At 30.9% G+C, this 21,116-nt stretch overlaps 1 protein-coding gene across 28 annotated transcripts in view; it reads right to left on the bottom strand.

Moving 5' to 3' along the window:
- LOC148612394 (voltage-dependent calcium channel type A subunit alpha-1-like) overlaps window positions 1-21,116 on the bottom strand; it is a 136,787-nt gene that overhangs the window by 50,124 nt on the left and 65,547 nt on the right. For all 28 annotated transcript variants that reach the window (XR_015924380.1, XM_088593820.1, XM_088593823.1 and 25 more), the window contains 8 exons: window positions 16,940-17,043; window positions 12,537-12,652; window positions 7,307-7,366; window positions 6,554-6,664; window positions 4,337-4,406; window positions 1,159-1,286; window positions 773-885; window positions 212-324 (listed from right to left, as the gene is read on the bottom strand). Coding sequence is in view for 27 of the 28 variants with exons in the window: in XM_088593820.1 (XP_088449946.1) it covers window positions 212-324; window positions 773-885; window positions 1,159-1,286; window positions 4,337-4,406; window positions 6,554-6,664; window positions 7,307-7,366; window positions 12,537-12,652; window positions 16,940-17,043 (815 nt within the window). In the remaining variant the exon portion in view is untranslated. The remainder of the gene's footprint in view (window positions 1-211; window positions 325-772; window positions 886-1,158; window positions 1,287-4,336; window positions 4,407-6,553; window positions 6,665-7,306; window positions 7,367-12,536; window positions 12,653-16,939; window positions 17,044-21,116) is intronic.

Genomic DNA, 21,116 nt, shown 5'->3' with positions numbered 1-21,116 from the left:
TTTAGACAGGTTTCATTGTCCACTGACATAAGGAGAGGTGATTGATATAATTGAAACCTTGGTATATCCTTAAGTAACAGTAAATCTGTCATTGAATTAACAGATCATGTGACATAGAAGTCTTGGGTAATAAAATGATCAAATTCATATACAGTCAATGTAAAATAACTTTTTTTTTGTTTTCTGTGTTATAATAATACATGATATATACCGTGTGACTTTGAAAATTCTAAGTAATCGAAGAGCTCTAAGCGTACTGATACCAAAGGAATCCCCATCCTTGTATTCTGACCATAATACTTCTACAATACTCCCTAATATCACCTACAATAGACACAAAAACTTCTACATGTACTTAATGTAAAATCTTTCTTTTACTGGAATGGTTTATCATGTTACTTAGCAAATAGTGTTTTTGGAATGATAACCTAATACATGTAAAAAATGTACTTATGAAGAAAATACGAAAATCTGCTAAAAAGTTATACACCTAAAATACATAAAGTAAGTAACTATAGTCTTCTCCTGAGGAAGGAATTTCCAGTTTAAGTTTTCATGTATGTAAAAAAAAATATACTTTTGTCAAGAACAATAGATCTAGAGATTGTAAGGAGTAATTATTTAGAGATTTATACCAAATTATTTATTCAAAATGCTAAAACCGTATTTATTCGGAATTTGCAAGAAAATATCTCATTATTACTTTTATATCATTAATAGTTACATAAATCAAACAAAATGTTAAGTTACATGTTTATCCAGCTAAACTTACCACACAATCAAATATGTTAAAAGAAGACTGGAAATATAATCTGACACCCAGGCCATACATCTTAACTACCATCTCAAACAAAAATAAACCAAGAAAAACAAACTCCATTATATCTGAAAACAAAACTTATTCCATTTACAAGCATGTCAGTTCATCATTATCAATATCAAAATATTGTGGTACATTGCTTCTCAAAAAAAAAAATATGGTAAGATCAGTATTAACTTGTCTTAACAAAATCAACCTCAATAGTTTCTTAATTGATGGAAGACAACAATGGTGGTTTGTACATAAAATATCTGTATAAAATCTACAACAACTATCAAATTGTTTGCGTTTTTCTTCTGTTTTTTTTCGTGATTTCTTTTAACAGTAGATTTACTTACACAAAAATTCTGTATGCCACTGCGGCTGACCATAGTGCTCTGATGCCACACAGACGGTGTTTAAAAAAACTAATACTATAACTAACCAGAAAAAAAACTGGCTTTTTACAAGGTGTCTTACTGCAACTCTGAAAAAAAACATGAGTCATAAATGAGAATTTAAACAAAAAAATAATACAATGTAAAAAAAAGTTAAAGTTAGTATGAAGAAAGGAGTAAGATAATTAAGGCACAGCTTTGACCCAGTAATACAGAGGTTAATCAGAAGTGATGATTAAATTTTTATTCAAGTTTTAAGTATTTCAGATTTTTTTTTAAATGAAAATAAGAATAATTTATAGTTATACTGATATTTTAGCACATCAAATAACTGAAATTAGTAAACTTACTGGGTAAATTTCAGAAAATATGTTTTGATTACAAATGTATCCCATTTATCATTTTGACTATGTCTGCATTGATATTACAAAAACAAAATTTATTTCACTTTACAAATGATACTGCTAATAATGATTACTGGTAATGGTAGATATTTTATAAACTTACATACAGAAACTTTCTCTTCACATTAAATAAGATTTGAAATATCAAATTCAAGTTTGTTTTTTTTTTAATTTCAATGCCTAGACTGACAAAAGCCTAAGAATATCACAAAATCAGTTACAGATAATTTTGAAACACAAATTTATTCATCATGGACAATTGTTTTGCTTATTGATATGAGTTAGGCACAGCCTACAACCGAGCATCGCACATTTACACTTTTCTTACTGTTGTTACTTGAAAAAGGAACAATGGCTGAAAGGGGAGAAAGAATAGGTAAACAGTTATCCATTTTTTTTTTAAATAATTCAGCCTATGGGATCTAGATACTGTAAAAAATTCTTTTTTTCTTGGTTTTTGAATCGCATGTTTTAATTTTAAATCAATTTAAAGGCGACTTTCACTTTGAATGCACTTCCATCACCCATTTCTGTGGGCCGTTCTGATACCTATTCTGATATGTCTGTTTGTCTATAAATAGCCTTGCAAGCGATGCTCAGTATTAAGAATAAAATCATATAAGACTCAATAACAAAGAAAAGAAAAACTTGCAACAGAAATGAAGGGAGAAATCTTGAAAACTGAAAGTCTCTCAACCTTAATTATTTTTATCATTGAATTGCATAAATCAAGAGGTAACATAGTAACTGTATTTCTTAGAAAAGTTATGATACGTGATAAAAGAAGAAAATGGGAAAACTGAACTAGAATACATAAATTATGACAACAAGATTAAACACAGCAGGAAATATAGAACAATTCAAGTATAAGAAAATCATTTAAATAGAAGTGCATTATGGTCTCAGTAGAAAATTTTTAAGTGTTTATGAAGTTATTGATCAGGTGACTTCTGGAGAAGATGAGCTAGTTGACATGACTTACAGCAGTAATTGAGTACTGAGATCTTCAGTTGCATTGCAAATGAGTACTGAGATCTTCAGTTACATTATAAATGAGTATTGAGATCTTCAGTTACAATTATAATGAGTACTGAGATCTTCTATTACAGTTATAAACTGTTAAGTGTTTTATGTATAAATATTAATGAAATAGGAAATTGAAAGATCAATTGTAGTTATGTTCAGGGAAAGTTTGTTTTTATGTGTAGATGTCATGTTATTACTACTTTAACAACCACAGAATCAGGTAATATATAAAGAATATACCAACTATAACAGGTAGAATACTATGTGAACACAAACATGCTTCAATCTCCTAATCTTATTTTAAGTTTGTTTGTGAACTTCTATAGTACCATAGTGAGGAACAAATCATTGCATTCAAAAAGCACATGAATTCTGTGCAATAGCAAATGAATATTACAAATATATGATTATTATTTCAGCCAGCAGTCCCTAGAAGACTTAATTTTCTATTACTTTTTATGTTTAAAACTCCATCTCATCAATGTTAGCACAGGTTAAAATCTACTTCGACAGGAGCATTCTTATCCACCTTTTAATTATTCCAACACAAATGCCTTGATGAACTGTCAAATTCAAAGAAACCTTTTCATTCATTGTCAAGAAGACATATAACCTGTAAATGTTTAAACCATCTTATCACATTCCCCTTTTAGATTTTCTTGGAATCATTTCAGTTGATGGTCACTTATTTAGGAAATCAATCCACAATAAACATAAGAACTTAGTATCTTTGTACTTTAAGAATAAGCTGCTTAACAGATAATAAAACAAATTTAGTTTGCCCAATAAAAATAATGTACATATGGGACTACTATCTGATGAGACAGAGATAATACAGCTTAAAGGTCATCATAAAACAAAATTTAAACATTTGTGATCATGCAGTATATGACTGTCAAAAGAAATATTCACCGATATCTATCATTTTTTGATCTACAAATTACATTTTGAGTAAAACATTGAAAAAAGAATGACACAAGTTAAAGTTTTAACTGCTAAATGAGTGTGAGCTCATAAAATAATATCATAGATTTAAAAAACAAGTTTTACTTTTCCCATCACACATGTAAAATTCAGTTTTGCATACTTTTCAATGAATGTATCTGTTCAAGTTATTCTAGTACTCAAGTTATTCAGAATAACAGGGTGGTATAAATCTACCTGCATTAATACTAAGTATCATATTGTAAACATATTAATTTATGTGGTTGCTAATTTTCACAGATTCTGTAAACATATTCCCTGGTACCAATTTTCACTGTTAAAAAAAAATGATAGGTGTTATATAGTGTTAAAAATCAACTTCGCTGGGTACTGTTTTTAACGCTTTTCAGTCCACCACAAAAAAAGCTAAAATCAAAACACTGTGAAAATTAATATGTTTACAGTATCCCCATAAATGCAGTTATCCAGTAAATGTTATGTTTCTAGTATGGCTTGAATGATATACATACACATACTACATTTCACTATCAGCCTAATTTCCAATGATGAAATAGGAATTTCTAAAGTTTCTTTTTATCTGTGTGTTGTTACTCTAAAGTTATTACTTCCTAGAATTTAATTTTCTTTTCTATTTACTGTTTCAAATGAATCTTAGTTTTTAAGCATGTCCTCTCATTCATAATTAATTCATAGCCTGAAATTCATATTTACTGTTTCTTCTGTGCCCAGACTTTCAGTAACATTATTCTAACTATCAAACTTACTTAAATTTTTTCTCTGTCTGCCAAAATGAAGCACATCGACCTGAATGGAAATTTCTACCATAACCATTCCCTGTAAGAAAACACAAATTAAGAAAACATATTTAACAAGTACAAGTACAACACAAGAAAGATATTTTTTTTTAAATTATAGGCTTATCAAAAGGGATATTTACAGAAGAATGGTGCTTCTTGGATGTTTTTGGCATAAATTTTTCATTTAAACAAACAAAATTATTGAAAATCTGTAAAATGGCATTGTAGAATAAGGGACTCAAAAACACAGTGGAATAAAAAGCTTAATAAAACCACTCAGAAACTATGTGGTGTTGAAAACACTGAATTAAGCATTGAAGCTGTCAGTGTAAGCATATGTTAAGTAATGTTATTGATTACTTGTATAATTACAAAGTAAGATGTCATTACAACACAGGATGCTTCTACTAAGACCATTGCTCCAGGAAATGTGTTATTAGTCATCTCAAATAAGACTTAACTCATTGTAATGTTCATTGAAGCATGTATGTGAGTTATATTGTGGGTTTGATGTTGTCTGATCATGCAACAAGGCTGTGTTTTAAATAAAAAAAACTCCTATTCAATGGCTATAATTGTATTAGTTTATCATCCTAGAGACATCCACTACTTTTTCCATGTATAATGCAAAGAGAAAAAAGTGTATGTCAAAAGGACCAAAACTGACCATTTACAACAAACCCATTTCAATGGTGTTTTACATTCAGTGTCATTATCAGGAGTAAAATTTATGTATATATTCAAAGCCATAGAGGTATTCTGACTGTGCCCATATAGTAGACACCTTCCATGTATTTAGAAAAACAAAAACCTGCAAGGTACAAACTAAGGCATATGGTCCGGTCAATGAAATGGTTGTGGAAATCAATATCAAATTGTTACTTCCTTCACATTAAACAAATTATTAATAAATTTTCATTATTTGTGTAACATATGTATCAAAAGTAGGCAATTAAATAAGACATTTAAACCAGAACTTCAACATGAAGATGTCCTGCTAGGCATACCCTCCACTCATACAGGCCGTTGACAGCATTTAAAACAGCTTACAACATATGCTCCATCCATATAAAGTCACACACCCACATTTTAAATCAATCAACCAATTAGACAAAAATTTTCCCTATCATTCAATTTTTGTGATGTAATTCAGCTGGACTGACAGATGGACTGAATAATGGATAAACAATGTGATTCCAATATACCACCCACATCTTAAGTCGGAGTATAAAAAATTTACAAAAACATAATCTAAACTTATTATCTAGAAGTTATATATACATAAAAGATTTCCTATACAACCCATAAATAATACTGATAAATGTATTTGCATTTATGTCATTATTTTAACTACAAATCTAATGAATTGAGCTTTTGAATTTTTTTTAAGATTTTGTCAAAATATATGGCCTAAATACATGGCCCATGCCAAGTTCAATAACCCAAACCTTTAGCATAAACCTTGACAATGTTGGAAAACACAGATAGTCCAAATATCCATATTGTCTAGCACTTTTACAAACACTCATATGAAAGTTCTTTGGTTTAGATTAAGAGCATTAAAATACATAGATAATTGTGGAGCTTCATTGTTCTGTTTGTAATGATGTTTCATAGTTTTAATGAACAACAAAAATTTACATCCAAAATAATATGATGCTCTATTTGTACAGATTTGTGACATAAATTTTCTGTACTGTTCCGGTTACTGAAATATTGGAAAGTCTCAAAAAAACAGATAGTTGGAATAAAACAGAAACACAAATTGTTTACATCGTATGACTCATCTATATAAAGCAACACACCAAAATTAGAAAATTCATTGGAATTGTAGGCAATTACGAAGAAATGCAGTTGGACAGAATTTTAGAAAGACAGATGACAGATGAACTGACAGACAAGGCCATTATATACACCATTAATTGAATGGAGGTAAAAAGTATTGTTTCAGAAAGAATAATCAAGGGAACTAAGATTCTAGCAGAAATCAGAAGAATGTATGTAATCCAGGGACAACCAGACATGGAAAACAGACACAAACAACAAAGAACATAAAATGACCAAAACAATACATACAAAATAACAAAAGTAAATGAGCAAATAGGATTCAACTGAAAACTTGAAGCATGGACCAGGTGCACCGGTAGGTTAAGACATATATACAAAGTTCCATAGTTATCTTACTTATGTTCATATCTGCTAAGAGATCATCTTCATTATCATCATTATTTTCATCACTACCATCTTTTCCATCTGTTATCTGTCTCATCTTCTTGGCTGCTGCTCTTCTTCTTGCTAAAATCACATCACATTGTTTTTCATATAAAAAGATAATACTAAAATAATTCAACATAGGTTGCTTCCTGAGAACTTGACATACCTGTATTTTGACACTGACTCTTGTAGATGTCAACAACTATAATTACAAAAAAATATAAAGCAATATCTTATGAGGTTAAAATAGAATTGTTCTCAATTAATATTCCACTGATAACTAGAATGATTATGTTTTCATTGTTTAAGTGTCAGTCCCTGTAAGAATCAGGCCATAAGTGAATCATGATATGAATAAACCCATCATTTTGAAAGTGTAATTTGACTATTTGCACCATCAGAATCAAGGAAAAAAGACCAAATTTTCCATATCATGCTGGACTATTGAGTTACAATTTCATTGAATTGCACTGAAAATGAACATTTCAAGGGCAGATAACTCTATCAAAAACCTCATTTTTCTAAGATTCTGCTGAAAAATTTCTGAGCAAAGCCAGTGATGCAGAAATCAAATAATGGTCTTTTCAAATAGAGAAAGTATTCTTGAGCGATATTACGTTGTCAGATTGGTGCCCGGTTTTTGACATGCGTGTTTCTGATTTTTCCCATTTTTGCATGATTCTTACAAATACTTACACTTAATTGAGTAAAGGGAATTATTACCTTCCATGATTTTCAATTTTTCTTCATCTGTTGTCCTTTCTTCACTAAGCATTACTTCTTCTACAAAGATAAAATTACTTTATTCAGAAGCTGAAACTCTGGACAATTGATCCCAAAGTTGTAAGAGGGCATTATGTTGATTACTAATAGGAATACTTTTATGTCAGGTATCTTAAATATGTGTTTCAAAAGAGGCTAACTAACAGAATGGAGATAGATAATACAGGAGATTCATACCTACATGTATTACAAAAACCAGCATTTGCAGAAATTGTGTAAAAGTATTTTTAAATAAATATTTTTCTACAATAGAATATATATTATTAAATATTCTATAAATTTAATGTTTAAATATTTTGAGAGAAACTTTGATGATAAAATGAAAAAAACTTTCAACTTCTTAAGGCCATTTAGCTGGGGAATTAACACTACTAGACAAAATAATGACTGACATGACCATCCACAGTCATTTTTTGACTGCTACAAATACAAAGTAAGCAACAGTTTTTTTCATGGAATAATCATATAAAATCCATACAAAAGTTGTCAAATACTTCTTCTACAAAGAATTTCAAAGAGAAATTAAAATTCTAACACCTGTACAAGTGCAAGATGTGGAAATCTCAGGCAACTGATGAGAAAGTTTATATTTTCTCTGTCATATCCTACCCAATTTTCCACTCTTGCATGACAAAAGCTGATGTTTGATTATCTCACTTTTCCAATTGAATGTATTGAATTGAAGTGACCTACATTTAAAACAATATGTCATGACCATGTGTAAAATATAGGTCACTTCAATAAGGTCACTGGATAAGCATGCTGCTTGTAATAATTGATAACCAGTTATTTTCTTTCTACATCAATATTTTTAAAGAATATAAAACACATATTTGTTAGATATGATTGTTCACTAACTCTTTATTTAACTGTACCAATTTTTACTGGAAAGTGCATGTTTTCTGTCTTAACATGTTGGTAAGATTAATAGGATAATTAATTGGACAGAGTGAGCAAACAATATGATCACGAGTGCCAAAGAACACCTAGATTTAAGGAGTGTACCGAACTTGTTCCGTGCACAAGTTAAATCTTAATGCATTCTTGGCATGAGTGATCATATTTTGGTTATTCAAGATAACCAATTGATTATCAAGTTCGTTATATAGATTTCCTCCATCATTCGTTGCAATTTTCAGCACGAATTTAAAATTTTATATACGACAGGTTGATATCTGTGGCATGATGTTTTGTAACGTTTTGGCGGGAGAAAGTCTGAGAGTGAATTTACAGAATTTGTTTAACAGTATGAAATTTTGGATTTCTTTACCCAGGTAACATTTAGTAAATCACTGCTATTTATATAATGAAAGGAAATCTTGCATAGTTAAATTGGAATTATCTTATGTCAGGGAAATTTTTTTTGTTTAAATTACACTTAGAAAGACAAAACATTTAGTGACTAATGTTTTTTAAATTGAAATTTCAAAGTATGTCCATAAACAAAATTAGGAAAAGCTAATGAGAAATATAAGGTAGTATCTAAATGTACAGAGATCGATAAAAAAACTTGAAATACAGTACGGACTGTTGTTATTGTTGCTGCATTAGACATTGTTAGAACAACTGAAATAATTTAACCACAATACTGTTTAGCAAGATACAAAAGACATAGAGGCTTACACCTGTGTTGGTGTGAAACCTGCAAACAATAAGAGCAGTACTAAAATAAAAATTGACAAAGGAGAATTTTCTCCTTCAAGGAACTTGTCTAAACATTAAGACTAAAAGTTAGGGTTTTCAAATGGTGGTCAGAACTTGTAATAAATTTCTGAGGCAAAGAAGCAACAACAAAATTGTCATTATCATAGCACACTTAATCTCAGCATTATCATAGCACACTTTATCTCAGCATTATCATAGCACACTTTATCTCAGTACTTTATTATAGCACACTTAATCTCAGTACATGTATTATCATAGCACACTTAATCTCAGTACTTAATCATAGCACTTAATCTCAGCATTATCATAGCACACTTAATCTCAGTACTTTATCATAGCACACTTAATCTCAGTACTTTATATCAAAACTAGAGCATTCTGTTTACATTACAAATAGTGATGTACAGATAAAAAGTGCTACATAGTGTTACATGAAACTTTCAAATAACATTGACAAGGGTGTCATGTCGCCTTGATCTGTTCTATATGTCATATAAGTGTCAAATGATATATTATCCTATATATCTACCTATAGGCAATTCAGAAGCAAACGTTAAATTTTTTTTGTACTCCGTGACAAACCTGTTGGTGTTAATATTTATAGTTTATAAAAGAAATGAATAGAATACCAATCTCCTATGTAAATGAGTACAACACTCTACTTCAATGAATAATTTCTTACATGATAGTACCACATGTTGGTATATCTTTCAAACTACTGATTAAACATATATAAACCTATAATATTGGATGAACCTAATGCCTACACAACTGTACTGAATAATAATTACAAATATATGACCCTCAACATTTGACAGTATTGAAAATAAAAGAACAAAATTACTTCTTGCCAAAAACTATTAATAACGTCCCTCACTGATTATGTTAAATACAGATAATTGATAGAATAGAAAATATTAATAAGCAGAAAAATGATGTAATTTTTTGAAGCAGCCTGTTCTGTATTGTAGTATTAATTGTGTAACTATGAGATGTACAATCAATATATAGGCTAATTAGGCTAGCACATCAGTTTCTAAGTCCCACTGAAAAGATATCTAAAAACTATCAAGTCTGCAATTTATTCCTGATGGAATTGGCTCCTATAGCCATTAGACAGATACTTATAAACTCAAAAAACACATAAACCGATTAAGGCTGAAAGTATTCACTTCTTGACAAGAATTCAGATCAAATTTATGTCTGAGAAAAATAAAATAGCCATCTAGGACAGAATAAGAATTTTAAATTTAAAACAAATTGAACTATAACAGCTCTCATGGTAACTGTACTAATAGTACATCTGGCTAACAAAAGAAGAAAGAAAAAAAACATACAAGCCAACAATTTATGTACTTCCCAATAGGATGTGTGATAGAGACAAAAGTCGTAGACACAAGTAACTAATTTAAAGCTGCATACAAAAATTCATTATGCTCTCATGAAATGTTCAAAAGTTTCAGTTGACCAAAATAATCAAGTATACCTCCACCTGTACAGTAGCAACCATAATCCCTTACAATTTATGCCCCATCTATATAATAAAAAAATCAATCTTTCCAGTGGAAATCAATAACATTCTGATGAAGTTCACATGCAGCAAATGACAGACAAACAGACAAGGTGATTTGAATATACCACCCACTCTCTGAGTAAAGGTATAAACATAGGGACTTCCTATCAAGCAGAATAGGAATGTAAAATTAGCCAAGACAAAAGTCCCATGATAAACAACAGATGGTGCTAAATCTGTTAATACAAAGTCTTTTTGATGAAGAGTCCCAGATTTAATTTGATTAAAAATGTATGGGACACACATACATTGTAAATGCCCTGGGTTAAAAGCACCTAAAAATATAAAGTACACCATTGTTTACATTGTTTTGATATGGTGATAAATCATTTGTAGGCGATTTGTAAAGCCACTGATAACATCTGAATAGTCATAATGAGTAGCAAAGAAAACCAAAACTAATATTGAAAGTCAAAAACTGAAAACAACAAATCAAGCAAGAAACAAAAAATTATACACATATTTGTTGTTATAAATTTTTTTACACTTTTTGCTTAAAAGCTGTCATTCCAGAAAATGATAGTTATTCATTACTTTATCATTTATTAGATTGGGGGTGCCAGTGATTATAAATGCATGTGACCTTTAATCCATCAGGCAGTGATTAAATTTCTGTGAACGGTACATTTGTGTTCTTTCCTTATACAATTTTCTATAGATTTCATGGGAGAAACTCATTCTCTTAATTTGAACTATTTCTTAACTCTCTATGGTAAAATTAACATTTTTACAACTCACTAAAGCTTGTATGTTGAAAATGTTAATTTTACAATCTCAAGTGGAGAAATAATTTTAAAAATCTCTCATTACAGAAGGAAAATCTATATACTATTGTGGATACAGAAAAAAAACAACAGCATTTTGGAAAATATTTAACAAAAAAACTAATAGACTCAAACTCAATGACCCAGATTTTAGGCTCAACTATGTAAATTTTATGCTCTACTGAGTAAAATTTGAGGAGCTGATAGTAACCGAATCTCTATTTTTTTTATTAAATATTTTCACACCAGTTTCCTAGACTTACATGTTGATACTCTTCTAAAAATTAATGTTATAACAAAAGTTTTCCTGGCTTACATCTTCTAAGAGTTTCCTTGACTTCATGTCAACACAGATGTTCTAACAAATTTCCCTAACATACATGTTAAAAATAAAAAGCTCTTAGCATTTCGAACCATAATCTCCGCTTTGGACATTTCAATCTATAATTTCTATGAGGAATGTCATTTTTCAATATCCTCTCAATGAATTACTGTATAATAATTTGCCACACAGGATATATAATTCTAATTTGACTACAATAGCTATTATATCATTTTACTACATACAAAACATACCCTCTTCTTTGTAGGCATAAACAAAATAATTGTTACTAAAACATTGTGGAGTGTCAGAAAACATATGGCCAAATTTAGGAAGGCTAATCCATTGTCATACATTTTTATACATAAAGACTATAACTTAAATATGTTCAAACATTAAAAGATGCAATGAGAAATTCCAATGATAAAAATGACTGAACATGAGTAAACATAAATAAATTTAGCCAGTTCCATAAAGCATTATGATGAGCAGAGCATTCATTATTAGTTAACAGTTCTAGACAGATCAAGGTAGCTTAAAAATAAATACTGTTTCCAGTTTTAAAATGTATCCATTAATACATAAAAAGAATTAAAAGTACATTTTTACAACAGTTTACACAAAATCAAATGACTTCAAGGACTATCTTGCCAAGCAACAATTTTCTTTTTTTGGCAAATTTAAAGATTAACAACACAGTATTAAGATATAAACCACAATAAATGAACATCTAAAACACATGTCATCATCATAAAAATGAACTATGAATGTTCATCAGAAAACATGTTTCTTGGCAAGACTAGAAAATAAATCAGCAAAAAACCATTTACTGTAATTACAGCATACCTGCTTTAAGTATCCATTCTCTGTATCCTTCTAACTCTCTTTCTATTTGTTGCTGGCGACGTAATTTAAAGAAAGCACGACGGTTTTCCACTCTCTCCCTCTCTTTGGCAAATTCTCTGTAAACAAATAAAAGATGGTTCACAAGGTAGTTTATATAATTTGTATTTTTTCACTAGTTCTATAATTTTTTCATGTTATTACTAAGTTTCACATCCACTTTGCATGTTCAAATGATCCTTTAAAATGGCTGAGCAAGAGTTTAAAGTCAAAGTTAACTCCAACATCAATTCAATATGATATATGATTTAGATGAATATGTGTTAATTATAAGAATTTTTACTAAAGAAAGACAGTTTTAAGTTTAGACTAAGTTGTGCAAAAATCGATGGCTTCCCACCTCTATGAAAAACAATAAATAAAGGTTTGTTATACTTTAAACAAACTTATCAGTAAATGAAAAAATCCAGATGCCATCTGTGTGATTTAGCTAACAGAAGTTTCCAGATAGTCCACTTTGTTTAATTTATACATAATTAAAAACACTGCCAGGGTCCACAAAGTCCCAACCATAGTTACAGACAGACAGACTAGTAACTGTTAATAAATGATAGTTGGGTTCTAGAAATTCTACAAATTCAGAAACACTGAGTCAAATGGAGTTTCAGAAACAAAGCAAAAATACATATAAAAAAGGTACTAGTAATCAACAGATTTTTTAAAAAAATTTACATGGCAACTAGTGTTTTTATATTTTATAAAAAAATATCTTTTATATTTCCCTTACAGTTAAGTTCAAACATCTAGTAGGTTTTACAAGAGACACTATACCTCTTGAAAGGAAGACTTCCTAATGTCTCTTGTAGAGAAATCTGTCATCAAATTCATATTTACAAGGGAAAAGATGAACCACTTTGATTTACACATGGAATTAAAGATCAAAGAATTCATTACGGAAATTATTCAGGAAAAAAAACAACTTGGAAGCAAAGTGTTAAGAAAAACAGTATAATCAGACCAAACCCAAAAGTCTCATGCAAACCTGGAATTTTAAAACTATCTTTCCAATTTAACAAATCCAGATGGAGTAATAAAGAAGAAGAAAGTTAAAAAATAAACATCCAAACCAATGGGTTTTAATAGGAACTATCTGTACACCTTTAAACAGTTTAACCATAGTTTTATGCACAACAACAGACAATGTGTGGTAAATTGAACACTTTATGATAGAACTACAAAATAGACAAATAAAGTATTTGTGCTGTCTCTTGAGTAGAGTCCTTATGTAAGTTAAAATTTACAATTATAAGTCCATTTTTTTCATTGGTTTCCAATGTCTTAAAAAAAATAGGATTATTTGACATATCACTTGCCATTTCTCAATATATGCATATTGGTATTGATTATAATTCAATGAAAAATGTCCTTAATTTCCAATAACTGGATATTCATGGATACTGATATAAATTACAAACTTTTTGTGTTTCATACCATCTACAAAACTGCAACCATATGAAAGAGTGGGAATTTTTTAAATTTGATGCTGAAAACATGAAATTTATAATAATCAGTAAGCTATTTAAATGAAACCCATAGTTTTGGGCAAATGTATAGATAATAGATTATCCATGCATAGTAAATCAGATGAGCAACATTCATAGAATACCTAGTAAAAGGAGGAAAATCTTATTTTCTTAGATGACAACTTTTGCTGATGAAAACAAGTAATAGATCTATACAACAAACACCCTAGAATTAGATTGAAAACAAAGAGACAAACAAATAACCTTAAACTAAACCAAAAACTTGATGTGAGGACCAGGTATACTGGTAAGAAAAACATTCTCTGCATTTCTAGAAATAAATTCCACAGCACAATAATTAAGGCAGAAAAATGAAGAGTTCTCAGTAGAATACCACAATCAGTAAATGATTTTTAAACTACTATATGTCAAGTGTAATCTTTTAAGATTTAGAACAAAGTTATACATCAGAAAGGTTTTATAGATAGATTTATGTCATCCCTTTGAAGTGAAAAAAAATGTGGTTTTTAAAACTTGAGTACAATACACCATCCGCCTCATCAGTATCCTAGACTCATGCCACTTTTGCTGCAGGCCGAGTAATCCCATATTTTAATCTTCTCCATATGCATATAAGAGATTTTCACTTCAATCTAGGCATGATCATGTAATACATGATAAACCAAAAGGCCATATTACAAAAACATGTAACATGTGCTACAGAACAAAAACATGTAAACATGTGCTACAGAACAAAAACATGTAAACATGTGCTATAGAAAAAAATGATAAAGATGTAGTGTCAACTTTAAAATACCGGTAAACACTTAAACAGGAGGCCACAAAGTATGTTAAAAAATTTGATCTTAATGCAATACACACCTTATCAAATAACCATATGACAACTTTCCAGAAATAACTCCTGTATAAAGCTTTATGCCTTTTTTTAGACAGTAGAAACCATAATCAATTTAAATTGAAACAAGACATGGTGACGCAAGCAATATTTTGTAACACATAAATGCCAGAGTTGTTTGATAACTATTCAACAAAAATATATCACTGCATACCAAAAATGCCCATATTGATTGTGTGAAGAATAGATCAATCTGACTTGAATTTTACCCCAACAGGATTGCTATAAATTTCCTTATAGTCAATCTCATGATCAAATTTCCATAGCTTTCTCTGACAGCAGTATTGAAAAAAGAGCTGAACCTTGATTTTCTATACAATGATATAGTGGGATGAAAAATGTATTTATTTTTCTAAATAAGAGTTTTAGCACTGTTCAGCATGCAGAAATCAATATTGTATAGTGATAGGAATTGGTAACCACAAGTTATAGACATGAAAAGTGAAATAGATACCGCAGCGGAAGTAATAAATCATAGATTGGAAAGGCATTAATCTAAATAAAACCTCTGCATGTAGAAAGAGACCAAAATCACTAAATAGTAACTGCAACATATTAAAACAAGGAACATAACTCTTGAAAAAGAATTTCAACAAAACGTTGTAGAATGAGGACATGCTTGCCGACTGTAAACAGTGCTCCATGTCATATATTCAAAATTTTTGTAAGTTTACACCTACTACTTATATGTTCATAAAAAAAAACTTGGTAGTCAGAACCAACCAACATAAAGTTAATGTTGAAAACTTTATGGCATATAAGCCTGCACGAAGTATTTCAATATTTCTTCTTATATCAACAAATAATAACCACTAATTTTTGACCAGCTCTAACCATTCACTACTCTATCCCCAGTCTAGTAGCTAAAGGAGCACACTAAACATGAATAGTGTACTAAATATCAAGCTGACTTTATCATGTTATAAATGTAGAACACCTTATTTTTGATATTAAAGTAACAGAGACATAGAGAATAGTATATCATAGGTCACTACAATGCTAAGCAACAGACTTCATCAAACAGTCACTTATGATGACTACTTTACAATCAATAGTCCTGATGTAAATATTACTATCTACTGTTTACATTCAAATCATAAACCTGTTACAGTCAATGTGGCAACATTTTATAGATATCTATCTATGGGGAAATCTATTCATGGTGATATTCAAAATATTCTAAACAATTACAAGTTCATTTTTGTTCTTTTTTTTTTAAATTTTGTTTTACAATACATTAAAGCCAATGCTGCCAGCATTTTTCATACCAGAAACTCTGTTGAATCACTGTATTTTAACACAGTAGCTGGTAATCTCTTAAACCCTTCAGTTGCTGAAAGTCCCTGGAAATTTAGATGCTTTCTTGGTTAAACACTAAGGTGGTAATCAAACCTTAAGATTTAAAAAGTCTAGTGACAGCGTAGCTCTTCAGAGTCTAAGTGAATCTTTGTAGAAACAAATATCTAACTGATAGAGGTCATAATTCAGTTTAGGTTGGAGATAAAGTGTACCATTTCCCCTTATTTTCATAATCAACAAATAACTGTCATGATGTTCATGGAGAGATAGTACCCTTATTTCAATTATCAACCAATAACATTCATAATGTTCATGGAGAGATAATACCCTTATTTCAATTATCAACCAATACCATTCATGTTTTTCATGGAGATAGCACCCTTATTTCAATTATCAACCAATAACTGTCATAATATTCATGGAGGAAGTACCCTCATTTTAAATATCAACCAATAACATACATGATGTTCACGGAAATTGTACCCCTCATTTTAAATATCAACCAATAACATTTGTGTTGTTCATAGCAATAGCACCCTTATTTAAACCAGTTACATTTGTGACGCTCAGTTGAAGTACATGTACTACCCTTATTTAAATAACACTTAGTGTTACTACATGTATCTTGTTATTATATGGCTTTATAACCAACAATATGCTGTACTCACCCACTCAAAACTCCTAAAACTAAGTTGAGCATAAAAAAAGATCCTAATATAATCAGTGGGTAAAAATATATCCAGTTGAAGTATGGTCCCATTGCATCATTGGTCTGCAAAAAAAAAAAGAAGAAAATATCATCTTAAGAGTGTAATATTATAGTTCACAGTTCTAGTGGTACCGTCTTCTTGGCTTTTTTATTGCATTGTTTATTTCGTTACATATCTTAGTTTCTTTATATTTTTTACATTATTGAATTTTTTAAGTTTAAAGTATACTTCCTCCTTAAAGTAGCACTTTGGTTGATGCTACCATATGTAAGCAGAAATACTTTTTTTTATGTGCTGAGTACACACTGGGTATCCTAATGCCGAATGAATACAGAGCTGTTTAGGAATACACAGTGACAGCCATGCTAGAGTCAATGTTATCTGGACACACTGGTGTTGTAAGTTTGTTGTGTCTAGATTAACAATGACTCTATAGTGCCACAATCACTGTGTCTTCCCGCACTGCTCTGCATTAGTTGTGTCACTCTGGTTTGTGATGTTAGGATTCCTGGTGTGAAGTATATATGTACTTACTAGTTTCAAACATACAAGTATATTACTATACTATCACATTTCTAACAATTACATAAATGACAGATACTTCCACTAAACCAAATACTCCTACCACCCTCTTCAACTGACACCCACAAATTTCAATGTGCAATGAGCTGCATTTCTACATGTATCTTGTGATCTTTATGATTTTTGTGGCATTGTTCATTTCAATATAAACATAACAAAAACATTTAATTAATGCTATTGATTGACAAAATACATCCCATTATCCCATTATCCAGCAACAAAGAAATCCAAGGGTACATTTTCGTATGCAATTGAAAAAATAGTGCTTATCAGCATCTTCAGTAATGTATTATGACAGAAACTCTGCACCATGATCAACTACAAAGAATTTTATTCTTTAAATCAATATTCTTTGCATTAAGATATATTCTGGCAGTAAACCCAGGGGAAATCTCAGGAATATATCTGAATTGTTTTATGATTGATCAATGATCCCTTATTGTCCTGGGCATCACAAAACCTCAGTAAATGAATGTGTTACAGTCAGTCTGAAGCTATTACATATGTGGTTTTATTCCAACGGATTCCTAGACAACACATCACAATTGCCAATACAAGAGACTAACAATTATTGGATTTCCTTGTGATAAACATGTGGAAATGAAAATTCACCATCTTTTTTTTCAAAGATTCTTGTAAATTTTCAGAAGACCAACGTAGCACTCAAAAACCCTTTTAAATTGATGGTACTAATGTACAGTTCTACAAAGGAGACAATCCCATTTCACAAGGCAGGATATGTTTTCATGACAGTTTTTTGATGAATTTTTGCTCAAGGCTTAACTCTAATACGAATCAAGTTTATGTAATGTCATCTTCTTAATAGATATGAATCTTCTTTGTTTGGCTCTTAACCAAATGAAAGATGTTAAAACTTATTGCTAAAATGGTAAAAAAATTACTTAACTACATATATCTTGTCTTGACAGTTACCAAAGTTACATGCAAGTCTGAAAATCAGCCTCCCATTTGGTACAGTAATTATTGCTTTTCGATTGATTATGATTTAATGTCCTATGGCAGATATTTCATTCATTTTAGGATGAGAATAATTGACCAATCATGCAGACCCTGCTTTGTACTTTACCAACATGCTGTCCCGGTTCTTTATTGTGGTAGCTAACAGAAGCATCCACCAACAGTCAGGCACTCAGACATATTAATCTGACTCTTAGTCAACCAGTCATCAGTCTTTCCACTTAAATACCACATGCTTGCAGGAGAAGCAGTGGCTACCAATTTTAAAAGTCTTTGGTGTGTCTTAGCCAGGGATTAAACACATGATCTCTCAAACTCATGCCAAGCAGGCTACCATGAGACCACTGAAGCAGTAAATAATTATTGGAGACATGCATAGATAGGTTTATTAGTGGAACATCGTCCTTCATGTAGCCCTGTGCCGGCCCAGGTGTCAAAAGATAGGCCCGCAGCAGTGCTAAGCTTGTTGAAAAAGGCAACTAAAGAGTGCTCAGTCCTTGGCCGGGAGCTAAGGCGCTCTGCCCACAAAGCAACTGGGTTGTGACCCCCAGGTGTTGGAAAAGGGTACCCCTGGCATGTTACATTCTGGGGTTGTCAGGCTATAACATGGAAAACCTGACCCCAAACCATGGTGGTGCACTGTGTTGGGAAAGATGTCCCGTTCCTCACATGTTAAAGAACCCTGCTGTGGTTTTCGATAGCTCAGCCACAGGAGGCTAAATTGCCTGAATATAGCTGAAATATTGCTATAAAAATATTGGCATTAAACCCCATCAATCAATCAATCTCTCAAATGACAATATCTATTACATAGAGAATGAAAGAACTCTCACATACCTCACACCCCACCCCCACATTAAAGAAGCAGCTGGAGTAAAGTTGGAATTTTCATTAATTGAAAAAACAGTAAAAAAAAACTTAAGATTAATTGTATGTATAACAACAAATTGAGTCCTAACTACATACCAAGTTTCATGAAATTCAGTTTGATAATTAGAGACGTGTTGCAATGAAAAGATGCTTCTGTGATGTACTTCTGGAAACTAAGTTTCAAAGAAGCATAACTTCCATGAAATTTCAGCAACCATTTTGTGGTCTTACTTAATACCAAGTATCGTGAAATTCTGCTGAGTAGTTGCTGAGGAGTAGTAATGACAAAAAGAGACTGATGGATGGGCAGACATGTCAAAAACATACCCTCTGAACTTTGTTGCCTAGGGTATAATAATTCAATGCAAAATTTGAAAATCTGTTTTACATGCAGTATTACTAAGAGACACCAATATCTGACTGTCGGCATCAGGCCAGAGTGATGACAGTTGTTGGTTGTGTTGATACAGCATATGATAAAGGTTTTGCTATGCATTGTTTATCTTATCATAGAAATGAAAACTGGAAATGTCAACAAATTTCACATCATTAACTATATTCAAAAGACTTACAATAAGTTCTATAGTGCTTGACATGTACAAATACATGTCATATCATAGTCAGGCTTAGCTAAAAAAAGAGTAATATCTGATAATCATTGTTCACTTTTTAACAGACAGGTTGTTTCATGTAGAGTTGTTTTTGAATGTTGATGTTATGTGATAAAAAAATCTTATCTAATACGCAATAGTTTCCCATACCTAAATACTAAAAAAAAAAGTATTCTTCCAAATGCTGTCTTGACTAACGTATCAAAGATTTTACCAGCATTGCTCTACTTATTAGTTGGTGCAAGATTAATCAAGGGAACCAAGGTTATAGCGGTAATCAAAAGAATGTAATCCAGGGACAAAGACCAGACATGGAAAACAGACATACACAACAAAGAACATAAAGTAACTAAAATCATACATACAAAGTAACAAAAGTAAATGAGCAACTCGGACTCCACTAAAAACTGGGAGCATGGACCAGGTGCGACGGTAGGGTAAGCGTCCTCTGCTTTTCTAGAAACATCCGCCGAGTTGCTCATAAAAAGTCAAGTCTGGGGTAGACAAAAGAGGAAAGGAAAACTATGACCCGTTGAATAAATCAGTTTTCATGGTGCTGATGGATACACCATAACGATCCACGAGTTCATGATGACGACCATAAAACTTCAAGCAAGCAATGTCAATTTCATTCACTTTTTCGCTTGGTCAATTACTAAAAGGTTGGGGTATATAAAAACAAGATTAAGCTGCAACCTGCTGAAAAATAAAATGTTAAGCAGGCTGCAATTGAACACAGTATAAGAGAATGAACTTTAAATAGTTGGTGTATTAAGTATGGATCCTCCATTCAAAATTGATACAACTCTGAATTTGGATTGAATGTTTGATACAAAATGAAAGTGGTCTAAGAACTTAATAAACTTTTAAATTAAACATATACATACATATAATCCAATTTTGAAATCTAAATACACAATAAGATTCAGCATATCAAAAAACCTCTCATATAAAATGTTTGCTATTTTCAAACACAGCTTAATTTTGGATTCTTTGAACCCTTATTTAACCAAATGTCCCCAACATGTAAACAAAGTAAGAATCGTCATAATGATAAACCTCAAAATTCAATTTTCTTAAATGTTTAAAACCAT

The sequence above is a fragment of the Perna viridis genome, chromosome 7 (assembly GCF_037379345.1).
Source record: "Perna viridis isolate PV_CMFRI_1.1 ecotype Kerala chromosome 7, ASM3737934v1, whole genome shotgun sequence".
Classification (NCBI taxonomy): domain Eukaryota; kingdom Metazoa; phylum Mollusca; class Bivalvia; order Mytilida; family Mytilidae; genus Perna; species Perna viridis.
Note: the sequence above shows the minus strand (reverse complement) of the source record. Positions and strands in the feature narration are given on the sequence as shown.